The sequence below is a fragment of the Notothenia rossii genome (assembly GCF_949606895.1).
Source record: "Notothenia rossii genome assembly, chromosome: 8".
Taxonomy (NCBI): domain Eukaryota; kingdom Metazoa; phylum Chordata; class Actinopteri; order Perciformes; family Nototheniidae; genus Notothenia; species Notothenia rossii.
This window is the reverse complement of record NC_136906.1, coordinates 41,151,085-41,163,779: the sequence shown is the minus strand read 5'-3', so window position 1 is coordinate 41,163,779 and position 12,695 is coordinate 41,151,085. Positions and strand designations below refer to the sequence as shown.

The 12,695-nt window shown below is 39.8% G+C and overlaps 2 protein-coding genes across 3 annotated transcripts in view; one reads left to right on the top strand and one right to left on the bottom strand.

Annotated features, from left to right (window-relative positions):
- LOC307014298 (uncharacterized protein) overlaps positions 1-12,695 on the bottom strand; it is a 146,931-nt gene that overhangs the window by 27,141 nt on the left and 107,095 nt on the right. The window lies entirely within an intron of this gene.
- LOC307017379 (uncharacterized protein) lies at positions 1,786-9,533 on the top strand. Of its 2 annotated transcripts, none has more exons than XM_079646973.1 (4): positions 1,786-1,962; positions 6,687-7,763; positions 8,508-8,653; positions 8,855-9,533. In XM_079646973.1, the coding sequence occupies exons 2-4, from the start codon at positions 6,749-6,751 to the stop codon at positions 8,966-8,968; spliced, it is 1,275 nt and encodes a 424-aa protein (XP_079503099.1). In that variant the 5' UTR covers positions 1,786-1,962; positions 6,687-6,748; the 3' UTR covers positions 8,969-9,533. The 2 variants fall into 2 exon arrangements, with proteins under 2 accessions (XP_079503099.1, XP_079503098.1); XM_079646972.1 differs by having other exon boundaries at positions 8,485-8,653; positions 8,855-9,464.

Here is a 12,695-nt window from a genome sequence, read left to right as displayed (position 1 = left end):
CCTGCACCTTTATTGGACACACACACATATGTGCAAGCTTTGCACACGGTGCACTCCGCCTCCCATTTGTTCCGACCGGGTCGGTACATTTGGAATTTCTTCTGCAATTCATCTGTAAAAGTACATTTGCGCTTTGGCATTGTGAATGTGAGCTGCGGTCCGCTCTGTCCCCTTCCTCTGTTTGTGTGTCAGCGTAGTTGTAGAGCCGCCCACAAAGCTTCAGACTCAGGGATTACGTCACACACGCAACAGAGTACCGTAGTATTCTGTGCAATGCGCCAGTCAATTTAAGTACATGCAAACAGTCCACGAAACCCGGACATTTTCATGAATTTATAAACCCCCCCCGGACGACCCGGACAGGGCGTGAAAAGAGGACATGTCCGGGTAAAAGAGGACGTTTGGTCACCCTAAGTAACGGGACATTTCACTGTCTTGTTCACCATTAAAATGAACAAATGACATCTACAGATCAAGACGAAGCAAATGGAAGTACTCCGGGACACCTGGCGTGTGGAAATGTTTGCGAAAAACGTGTGTTTGTGTGTGGCTGTGAATGTCATTGTCACATGTTCCTTCTCTATAAAACAGCGCGGACCGGGGATTTTGGGAGGGAAAGTTAGAGGAGAAGTGTCCGAAAAAACGGACCAATGGCTGTGAATCTCATTGTCACATGTTCGTTCTCTATAAAAGAGCTTGGACCGGGGATTTTGAGAGGGAAAGTTAGAGGAGGAGTGTCCGAAAACGGACCAATGGCTGTGAATCTCATTGTCACATGTTCCTTCTCTATAAAAGAGCTTGGACCGGGGATTTTGGGAGGGAAAGTTAGAGGAGAAGTGTCCGAAAACGGACCAATGGCTGTGAATCTCATTGTCACATGTTCCTTCTCTATAAAAGAGCTTGATTTTGGGAGGGAAAGTTAGAGGAAGATTTGCAATTATGGTGAACACTTGCCCAATTTGTCTGAAAGACTACACGGCCCTAAGCCAACATTTAAAAGTCACCCACAAAGTGATAAATAAGGAGGAAAAGATTAATTTAGTTTTGTTGGCTGGTGGGAGGCTCAATGTGAGGCGTGAGCAGTGCCCAGTGCCGTCCTGTAACGCGGAGAAGGGGAGCCGGCTGGACCGTCACATGTTGAGCCACACAGAGCTCTCCCCTTCAGCCCGACGCAAAATGCTGGACCGTCTTCAAAGGCGGCTCATATTGGCCACTTTGGGGAGGCTGAGGGCAACACAGCCAACCGTGCCAATGGTTTCCACACGAGACCTGGATCAGGCGGAAGGTATTGTACCTTATACTTTTTATGCATGCATGTATGCAGTGTTCGAATGACCCATTTGCTTTCGGGGGAGCCCTATTTTTCAGTGCGCATCCTGCTCAGGGTGTCCGCGGGGTCTTAAAAAGTATTATTTTAGTATTTATATATATATTAAATTATTATATTCAATTTAGCGAAAATTAAGGCTATTAAAAAGTAGTCTCTGCACGGAGGAGCCGCGGAGGAGCTGCAGAGTTCCTCCAAGGAAGAGGCACATGGTCACCAGAGAGGTTGAAGTTCATGTGGTAAGCTAACCGCTTATTTTCTTCAAACTTCAATTATAACACGGTGTGTTGTCAGGACAATACTAACTTCTGTTTGTGATTGAGTGCATTTTGCAGTCATAGTTATAACGTCTACTGACCGGGAGTTAATTTAAATAGTCTGGTAACGTTATTGAAGTATCATGCTAAAAGCTGAACTCTTTATTTTCATTTAATTCATACTGTTGTGAAGCGGGGGGTTTGAAGCTACATCTGAGCGGGTTCAAAGTTAACGGGCAGTCGTGTTAGCGTGCTAAAAATGATTACCTGCCGTATTTGCAGGTTAACGGTTACGCGGCCAAGTCGGCCTCAAGTCTGCCTGCCACGGACCACGTGGAGCTGTGTGCACATGAGCGGAGGATCACATCTGTAGCACTGGTAAGCTAACCGTTGAGGGGTTATGTTCTGCATTGCATAGGAACCCCTAAAAATGATTACCTGCCGTTTTTGCAGCAAAACGCTACAGACTTTGAAGGGTTATGTGCTGCATTCTAGAGTGCATAGGAACGAACTCCAGTGTTTTTTCAAATGTGTTGGCACGAACTGCAAGCGAATATTTTGTACTTACGCATCTTTTAAAGCTCACTTTTATCGGATTCACAATGTGCCTGCAGCCACTGCTAGAGCCATTGTTACAGATTTGAAATGTGCAATTTCGTTATGTGCGCGCCAATTTCAAACAGTGAAAGAACTTATATCCCACTTAAAAGATCATATAGTGGAGGGACGACCTGTGTTATGTCCAGTAACTGGTTGTACAAATACTTTCACTGTGAAATCGTCATTTACTGCTCATATGTCCAGAAAACACAGAGCATGTTCTGTTGATAGCATAAGTGACATGTACAGGGAAGCCATTTCTCCGTGTTCTGCACATGAAGATGCTTCCCAGAGCTCAAATGATGCAACAACAAATGAAAGCACTTATTTGACACAGCATTTCAATGAGACCTATCTTAGGAATGTATGCTTATTCTACTTAAAATTGCAAGGCCAGCTCCTTCTTCCAGCTTCAACAATACAGACCATTGTCGAAGAGATGCAAAATGTGCATGAGTTGGGACAGGATTACATTTTAAGTAAACTACGTTCACTTTTAAAAGATGACATGTCTCTAACTGATGATGCTATTGCTAAAATCTGTGATTGTGTGAAGGATTCCGATCTGTTCTCAGTCTGTCACCAGGGACCACTGAGAACAACATATTCAAGAGCTCAGACATTCAAAAAGATGTTCAAATACATAAAGCCTAAAAAAGTAACATTAGGAAATGATGAAAATATGACACAAAGGTTTGCTTACTACATACCTCTGAAACAAACAGTAAGTGGCTTATTAGAATCAGAATTTTGGAAGAATTCAATGTCACAGCAGTCCTGTGAAACAGACTCAGATGTTTTTGGTGACATAAGTGATGGACACAACTTTAAGTCCAACCAGTTCTTCATTGAAAATCCAGGATGCCTGAAGCTAATTCTGTACCAGGATGCTTTTGAAATTGTCAACCCCCTTGGCTCTGCTAGGAAAAAACACAAAGTTGTTGCAGTCTATCTTTCTGTGGCAAATCTACCTGCTCATGTGCGCTCTAATACTGATCACATGTCCCTGGTTTTATTGTGTGGAGAGAATGACCTAAAACAATTTGGATTTGCTAAGGTGTTCTCAGAGATGTTAGTGGATTTAAAAGATTTGGAGGAAAATGGAATAGTTACAACAGTTGGAGACATGGTCAAAGGGGCTCTGTACTGCATTGCGGGTGATAACTTGGGTTCACACGGTATTGGTGGGTTCACTGAAAACTTTAGTCGTTCAAAGTACTTTTGCAGGTACTGTGAAATCACACAAAGTGAGTTTAAGAATGATGATCCAAATGTATGTGGGCCACAGCGCACACCCGAAGGTTACGATTCTGCTGTTGCTGATCTACAAGTTGAAGACAGTCCACACATCAAAGGCATAAAGGCAAACTCTGTCTTCAATGCTCTGACATCTTTTCATGTTTGCAAGCCAGGTCTCCCACCTTGTTTAGGCCATGACATATTTGAGGGTGTCTTATCCTACGATGTTGCACTGTACTTAAAGTATTTTATTAAGAAAAAGAAATGGTTTACATATTCACTTTTGAACCGGCGCATAAAACAGTTCAAGTACAAAGGATCTGATGCTCTCACTAAGCCCTGTGCTGTCAACTCTGACGTATTCAAGCTCTCAGGTCAAGCCATTCAGAACTGGAATTTGTTAAGATTGCTGCCTGTATTAATTGGAGACAAAGTGCAAAATCCAGAAGATGATGTGTGGCAGTTGACTCTCCAGCTTAAAGATATTGTTGATCTGATTTGTGCACAAAAGATTTCGTTGTCACAGGTAGCCTATGTTGACATTACAATCCAAGAATATTTGGAAACAAGGAAGTGTTTCTTTCCTGAGAGTCCACTAAAACCAAAGCACCATTTCATGAGACACTATCCGGCACTCATCTTGAAATTTGGCCCCTTGATTAGAGTATGGACAATGCGTTTTGAAAGTAAACACAGCTACTTCAAGAGATGTGCCAGGCATTTGAAAAACTTTAAAAACATCTGCCTAACTTTATCCGAAAGACATCGGATGTTTCAAGCATATCTTTCAGCTGGGCCAGGATGCAGTCAACTTCTGCAAGTCAAAGACAGTTGTAATTTTTACTCCAATCTTTACAGTGATTCAATCAAACATGCAGTGAGAGAGTTTGGCTTTTCAGAAAACAATACTAGTGTTTCCACAGACATACAGTATAAAGGTACATCATATAAAAAAGGGCTTTTCCTTGTGTCCAAAAATGACGAGTCCATGGAGTTCGGAGAACTGCTCATTATTTTAATTCAAAATGATTCAGCTGTGTATTTTGTGATGGATATACATAAAACTGACTATCATTCTGAATACCACCTGTACTCTGTGACAAAACAGAATGCAAGGTTGCAATGTGTTAACATTAACGACTTGGTAGATTTTTATCCGTTACCATCATACATTGTTAACGGGCACCAAGTCATCCCGCTGAAACACAGTGTGTTGTCAAAATAAACACGATATTGGCTACTGTGGTGTTGAAACCATTCTAACAATGCACATGTATGCTTAGGGAAAATGATAAAATACTATTTGAAAAATATTAAAGTGACAGCAGTTTTTGTTCTGCAATGTACAGAAATAAAAAGTATACATCTTCAATCACACCCTATACTCAAATTAGAGGTTCCTCTTATCTGTATATAATGTATGTACAGTATTACTTGACTAAATGTCTAATTATCTTTGTCTTTCATTTGTAATTTTGAAAACCGAAAAGTGTCGTTCTTCCATGATTCCAGAGATGACAGACATGGAGCAAACATTTATAAGCAGTGCCATCACTGAGGTCTTGCCTCACCTTCCAGAGATGACAAAAGATATTCTGGAAGAGACTTTACAATCCCTTGGGGTGGAGACCTATGAGGATTTCCAGTTTGTTAATGAAGCAGATTTGCTGTCAGCTTTGAGGCCAATTCAAGCCAGAAAAGTCCTTGCTGCTTGGAAGCTGAGATGTATGTATACTGGAGATGTTAAGATTCACCGATTCGCATCGGTGCACCGGCATAAACGTTCAAGATGCGAGTGCACCGGTTGAAAGAGTGCACATCGGCTACAGTTTGGGTTGAACCGGGTTGAACTCGCGATGCATCGATTGCGTAGCGTCTTTGCATCGGTAAAAAAACGATTCATTCATATAAAATCCCCTCATCTTGTCAACGCTCAGCAGAGACGATCTTTGATATTTGCTTCGCCACTACGGAGAACGAGAGTCTCAGTTATCAACACACACGGAAGTTGAGGAGAAAGAGAAACACAGCGCACCGAAAAATACCTACAAATCAAATGTTTGGTAACACTTCGGATTGTTGAAGAAAGACGGTGTAATAGTCATTTATGCTATATAGTTGACCGCAGGTCATGGAGAGTAATAAGGTATCCGTAGACCTTTGTATGAGGTATCTTTATTACTTAACAGGTCTACAGCCATGATACATAGATCCGTCCTAGATGCGGACTTGCATACACACAGTATCAATCCGCAGCCGCACCCCATCAGTAACGTCCTGATGGTATATGTGCGCGGCCCTATTACTACAGACGGTCAACTTGAAAAATCACTCGCAAATTGTTAACGATGCCGAGCCGCTTTAAAGTACACAAGTAGTACGAGGAACTTAGCGACGCACATAAAGAGGCGACGTGGGGTCTGCGGCTGAAAAGAGAAACCTGAAAGTGAGACGTATGAGTTAAATCACTCAGTGAGGTGTTCTGTCAGAGAGAGGTGTTTAGCTTACAGCAGCCTGTGACGGCCAATAATAATTTAAATGTCTTCCTTACTGTAAGCAGTTATGAAATACCTGTTTGTGAAAGGTTATTTGTTTTCTTTATTGTTCAGATAGAAACCACTGCTTTCTGCTCACTGGTGAGTTAGCCTCTGAGTGTTAAGCACATCAGGCTGGCAGCTGTATGGGCATTGCTCTATGGTAGCTGTTATTTCCCCATTGTTAATCATGAGCAATGCATCCTTACATTGTTTAACTGTGAGGTGTTATACAATTGTACTCTGGAGAGCTTTTAAAGGTAAAAAAATAAATGGCATGATGGGATGTGCACTACCAAATATGTAAAGCACTTTTTTGTTAATGTATGATTTTCTGCATATAAGGAATAAAACAAAAATCCTCTGTCGTACCATATTGAAGTATCATTATTTTTGCATCGTGTTGAATCGCATCGTATCGCCCCGAATCGCATAATGTTGAATCAAATCGTATCGAACTGTATCGCAACAGGGGTGAGTCGTATCGTATCGCATCGCCTGGTGTTTCAAAGGTATCGTTAATGTATCGTATCGTGGCAACGTATCGAGATGCGCATCGCATCGGCCTCAGTGATGGAGATGCACATCCCTAATGTATACTTGTGACTATTTTAGTACAGGATGCAACCAGTGCCCAAAGTGGCCTGCATAAAAGATACATCAGAAATATAGAAACATTAAAACTGTGTTCCTCATAACTCTTTTTGTTAATATGTGTGTGTTTTGCAGGCCAGACTCCTGAATCCAGCAGCTCATCTGTTGGTGGCTCGCCAGGACCTTCTGCATCCTTGATGTCCTATTCACCCAGAAGTTCATCCTCAACCTCTTCCGACAGCTGCAAAAGGCCTGATATAGACTGGATGGATAGCTTTGTGATACCGTGGGATAAGTTCCCAGAGGAACTGATGCAGACACTGGAGAGAGGAAAACGACCTAGTCCACAAATGAGAAGAGAGATGGTACGGATTCTGGTGTGTGAAATGACGCGAAAAAGTACTTGCTTAAGTAAAAGACACACTATTGAAGTTGCAAAAAAGATAGTGGCAAAGTATCCTACGTCTCTTCAAGACATAATAGAGGGAGACGTGATCGGGCCAGGGTATCACTCTCTGGTCAAGCAATTGCAAAATAGGATAGAGAATGTGAAGCGATCCACAACCCCAAAAATAAGAAAACGAAAGAATGGCACCGACGAGTCAGACACAGATGAAGTCCCTCCAGAACAGAGAGCAGCAATCCAGGACACTTATGGGTGCATTAAATGGGATTTAAAATTCCTGCCCCTTGGAGAGACCGAAGAGAGCCAGCAGGAGAAAAAGGAAAAACTGAGGGTGATGTCTAAGCAAACTGATGTAAATCCAGAGGAGGTCAAACTTCTAATGAAGTCAACGTTCTACACGAAGCGTAAACAAGTCAACCAGGGGACAAATATAAAATCCCTCCTGCAAGAGTGGCCGTTTTGGTTCGACGACCTTGGCATGGCAGTCCACTTCAAGGAACTCACAGGAAGTGAGCTTCAAGAAACTTTCACACGGAATTTGGATCTGAAGGGGAAACGACTCCTGAACTACATGAATACGGTTGCTGTGTACAAGAGCAAAAGGTTGCTACAGGCTTTAACCAAGTTCAAAGTGATGAGAGGAGAGCTAAGTGGTTGTTCTGAAGACGTCAAAGACATGGTGCTGCTTCTACTGTCCTACTTTGATGAGAAGGAAGACACGATGTTCTGTTATGTGGAGGACACATACCTGGCAGGGGAAGTACAGATGGACCAAGTTCAGTTGACTCCCACCATTGTTGTGTGTGGTAAGTAAAAACGTTCGCTACTTTTTTTCTGTTCTTTCTGACACTTCTTTCTCTCTTTTCTGTCTAATTTGAGACGTTTATGTTGCACAATGTTTTTTGTTACTGTAAGCTCGTAAAGGGCTAGTTTGGATGCTTATGGATACTTATCCATAGTCAGTGTATTACTTGCATGTCTTTGGAGGAACAGGCAGGAGTACGGGTACGTATGTAAAGCTGTGGATGGGTGCAGCAGCGAAACGTATTTTAGCCACCTAAAAATTCAGTTTACATGTACGCTATATTTAGAATATTGTCACAAATGTACCCTGCTGCTTCAGTCCCTATCGGAAACAGACTGTATAGCTGTCTGACAGCAAGGTAGAGCTTTGAAAATATTCTTTAATATAGCATACACTAAGAGTAATATTGTTTTAGTTTTTTTGGTGGCTTAACTATGTCCACAGCAGTGCATTGCTTAGCTGTTTGCTGGTTCTCCTCTCTGTTTCTCCAAACTGTAGCTCCTACAACCCCCCTTCAAACAATATGAACTATCCCCTAAACTATCCTCTTTATCTCCCCTTAACCTGCAAATACACATACATACATTTTTGTATTGATGGTGAGAGCAATTTAACAGACCTTAAAATGTAATAACATATGTGCTAAAATTGTTTTGTGAAATGTTTCAGGAAGACAAGTCTTGTTTTAATTTAGTTTGAATTGTGTTTTTCTTCTTTTTTAGGACGATCATGCTATTCTTCAAAGCGATACATGCTGAGTGTGGATCGAAACATAGTACAGGACAACATCCCCTCCTTGGTTTCTGCCCTGTCCATGATGTTTGGGAGCTATTATTGCTTCAACATCGCCTACCCGTCAGAGCTGGCATCCACCCTGGAGTTTGTCCAGAGGTATGTGTTTTTTGGGATGGGTTTTATCCAACAATTTATTTTATTAAACTGCAACAAATCTAAAGCAGCTGCTTCAGTGAATTGGGGGTTAAGATAATTGTCATTTTGGCTTCAAAATAATAAGATTGATGGGAATTTTTTTGTTGTTAGGCAAGCTATTTCATTATTAATTCTGTTGTTTGTTTGTTTTTCTATTTTAAGGTGTTTTTTCTCCATCAACCCAGAGAAGGGCACCAAAGTGGAGAAGACACGCGCATCCCGTCTTCAGGTGAACCCGAGAGTCCTCACCTTGATACAGGAACTTTCGGACCATGAGTGGCGTGATGTCTGAATATGGACAGTAAGATCAATGGCATGTGGCGATGTGCCCAAGTTACAGTTTGTTTGATTGTTTAAATCGTAGTTAAAATTTGAAGTGCCTTTTTTCTAATTAAATTGTTCTTTTAACTAATTAAAAAAAAAGCAATATGTAACTCTCAAAATGTCAAACTATTATTTTAAGGTCATTGTAGCCACTCTTGGGGTTTGCTGTTACAAAGTGAAGTTGCTTAAACAATCTTCGGTTGGTTTATGTGGATGTAAAAGCTCAGGACATCACTGTTGAGTGTAAAAATGTTACACTCCACTGGGTGGTTTTGTTTTGTTTTTTGTTTTATAAACATTATTTCCCATAAATCATTTGTAAGTAACCTCTCAACTTTGTTCAGCTTGAAGTTTGTTTATTGTGCAGCCTTAGTTTGAATGTTTTACCAATATGTATGTTGAGAAATGACAGATGTTTTTGATCACTGCTATTATATATATATATATATATATATATATATATATAATAAATTATTGGAAAGGCAAGTTCTTGTTGGAATTTTTTCAATTTTTAATACAGTGGCTCTTGAGGTTTATCTAGCTTTGCATTTTTAATTTTAAATGCTTAATCTGTGTACCCTGGATTACATTCTTCACATTTCTGGTAATAGTCAAACATATACAGTATATACGAAGGCAGTGTAGTTTAAATGAAATCTTTCAATCTGACTAATGTATAGGAAAAACATTTTTTTTCCACTGAGCAATAATCCTTACAGGCGCTTTTATACTATATATTTGAGATTGTTATTCATAAAACAGTTTTTGCTGCATTTTAATTGTAATAAATACATTTTACAGAAAATTAAAATTGCAGTAGTTAGAGGTTGCTTTCACCGTAAAACTCGTCATTACTACGGCAAAATACACTAAATTATACACAACTTTTGATTACAATTTGCGGGAAAATTCAGTTAAATTACAGCATTACACTGATGCTTTTACAGTTAAACAGTGTTATTTGTTTGGTATTTTTCTGTAAAATTGAATGGGATTCAATGTACAATAGACAGCAACTGCATGTAAATCTTACTGAAATAATCAGTTTAATAGCAACGTGATCATGCTAATTCAGCAGAAAAGGGCTGTTGAAATTACAGATTTAAAATGTAAATTACAACTGTTTTAAACTGTAAAATATACACGTTGTTCTGTAAAGTTGTTTACAGTTTACCATATTTTTTACATCATTATTCTGGCAACAAAGCTGCCAGGTTTTTACTTTAAAAACAACGTTTTTTTTTTTACAGTGTAGTACTGCAAGATTCGGGTGTCCAGAATGGTGGTGATGATGGTAGTCCAGGAGTTTGTTCCTGGCTGCAACTCATGGGGGGAGACTTGGTTTTTCTCAGATCCATAGCTAGTTTTCAAACTGTCGTCTTAGTGGGGTCCTTAGTTTTAGATGCTTTTCTGAGTGGAGGGAGGGACTTATTGCGTTGAGTGGGGGGAGTCATCTGTAGAATTGAGAGTTTTTTCACCAGTATAATGTCCCTCGCTGTTTGAGTCTTTTTTTTTTTTTAAGTTATTTTTCAACTATTATTTTCAACCAAGCAGCAAGAGGTCAAATTTAAGAATAAGTAATAGTTTTTCACCATTTTACGGGAAATACTCAGAGCGCAATGTCACATCTTAAAGACAGCTTGAACTGGATAAATGGTTAGTCTTCAAACATACCGTACGTTCTGCATGTTAGTTTATCTGGCCAATTGGTTTAGACCCTACTGCCCTAGACGCATGCTCTCAATAGGGAAGTCACGCTTTGGGAAGAGGTGTTTCATTTCACAGATCCACCTTGATTCTTGTTGTGCTGGCTGAAGGAAGAGGGACGGGGGAGGAAAATTCAGAGGATGAAGAAGCAGAAAAATAACTTGTTTTGTAAAACGGGCAGCACGTCAGTTTGAAGGAAAAGATGACACCGTGTTTATGCATGATATCTTGAAGCAAAATATCTTGAAGCCCTACAACCACAAAAAAAAAAAAAAAGGTACAAGTATATTGTGTTAAAGATATGGCAAAAAGTCGTAATATTGTATAATGTATTGTATCATCGAAACAGTGTTAAAATCACAAACTTGCCTTTTAGAGTCGCAGTCTTTTACAAAAATTCTGTTTTGTTAAGAGCTACCAAAACATAGTAAACATCGCAATTATTCCCAAAACAAACTGGGAATGGGGACATCGATAACATATTTTAAAACGTTTAATTTTCTTCAGGGCTACCGTAGTGCACATTGATGAACACTTTAAAACAAAAATAATGCCTACAAGTGTAAATGAGCCGGATTTTAGCTTTGAGCTAATTTCCATCTGTAGCCCCGTCACATACAGCATATAAGAACATGACATTTATATATATACAGCAAAAATAAAATACATGATATGCAGAGAGAGCATGAGCAGCATCCAAGCATTTACCACATGGCAGTACAATGTAGCAGCTATGATATATAAAGTGCAAGATAAGATAAAAGCGCTACATAAAGTGCAAGAGGAGATACCCCTGTGTTAAAGTGCATTTATTTAGCGGTGATTACACGTCTGTTTGTTGCTCAACCATTCTTTAAGTTGACCTTTAAAACTATTGAGAGTGGGACAATCCCGTATCTCAGTTGGGGGGCTATTCCACAATGAGCTGTCTTTAATGGAGAGGACAATTTGTCCAAAGGTGGTCCGTCTGTGGTGGACTTCACAGTCTCCTCTGGTTTCTGACCTAGTGCTGCGTCCAGTGTGTTTTCTGTGGATGAATTCCCCCAAGGGGAGGGGGGCCAGCCCATGTAAATATTATTTAAAAAAACCCACATACTTTTAAAAGACATAAAAATGTCAAAAACTCAAGAAATTGGGATTTTCAAGGATGGTACAGTGGTGGTATGACTGTGGCTTTCTGTCAAACACCTGGATAGCTCTCTTGAACAGCTGTTCTATGGGTTTCAGGTGTGTGCCACAAGCAAACGACCAGTTTGTAAAACAGTATTCAATGTGGGATAGAATCATACAGTGGAGGTATGACTTTGCAGCATTGACAGTTAAGAAAAAGGTATAGTTTGTTTAAAATGTTGCAAGTTGAATTTAATGGTATTGGATACTTTCTGGATATGTTTCTTAAAAAGTCAAGTGCGAGTCCAATATGACACTCCCTGTTCAAGATACTTGCACTGGGAGACTAGTTCTATTTCTGCTCCATTTAAAAATACATTTGATCCTTCGATTTTGATTGATCGTTTACTGAACATCGTCGTTTGCATCAACATGCATACTGTTTTTGTTGTACTCATACTGTCAATACGTAGATTGTGTTATCTAGCTTTAGATAGAATGTTTTTTCTTCCTCTTTGCATAATTTGCATCCACAATCCTTTGCCAGTAGGTGTTTCCACAGTCCTTGCGGTTTTCCGATTCTTCAACTACTTGGGAGCTACTGTAAGCTATTTGTATTTGCATTTTAGCACATTACTTCCTGCAGTGATTCAGAAAGTATTGTGTTTGGGCTTTTTATTGTGAAAGGGAGACCACTACTCAGAACCAGACATAATTTCATAGAGAAAGCAAGTCTTATAGGGAGCCAATTTAAATGCTAATGTCGTCTTTATTTTACATCCATTACAAATTTGTGCAATCAATTACTTCATTATGATAAGTTGTCTACAGCCACTTTAAATGCAATCAATGTATATTTCTA

Excerpts from the sequence above, each read along its gene's own strand:
- LOC307017379 (XM_079646972.1), top strand. The coding sequence starts at position 6,749 with ATGTCCTATTCACCCAGAAGTTCATCCTCAACCTCTTCCGACAGCTGC. Across the intron at positions 7,764-8,484 it reads TCCCACCATTGTTGTGTGTG|GACGATCATGCTATTCTTCA; the intron begins GTAAGTAAAAAC and ends CTTCTTTTTTAG. Across the intron at positions 8,654-8,854 it reads ACCCTGGAGTTTGTCCAGAG|GTGTTTTTTCTCCATCAACC; the intron begins GTATGTGTTTTT and ends TTCTATTTTAAG.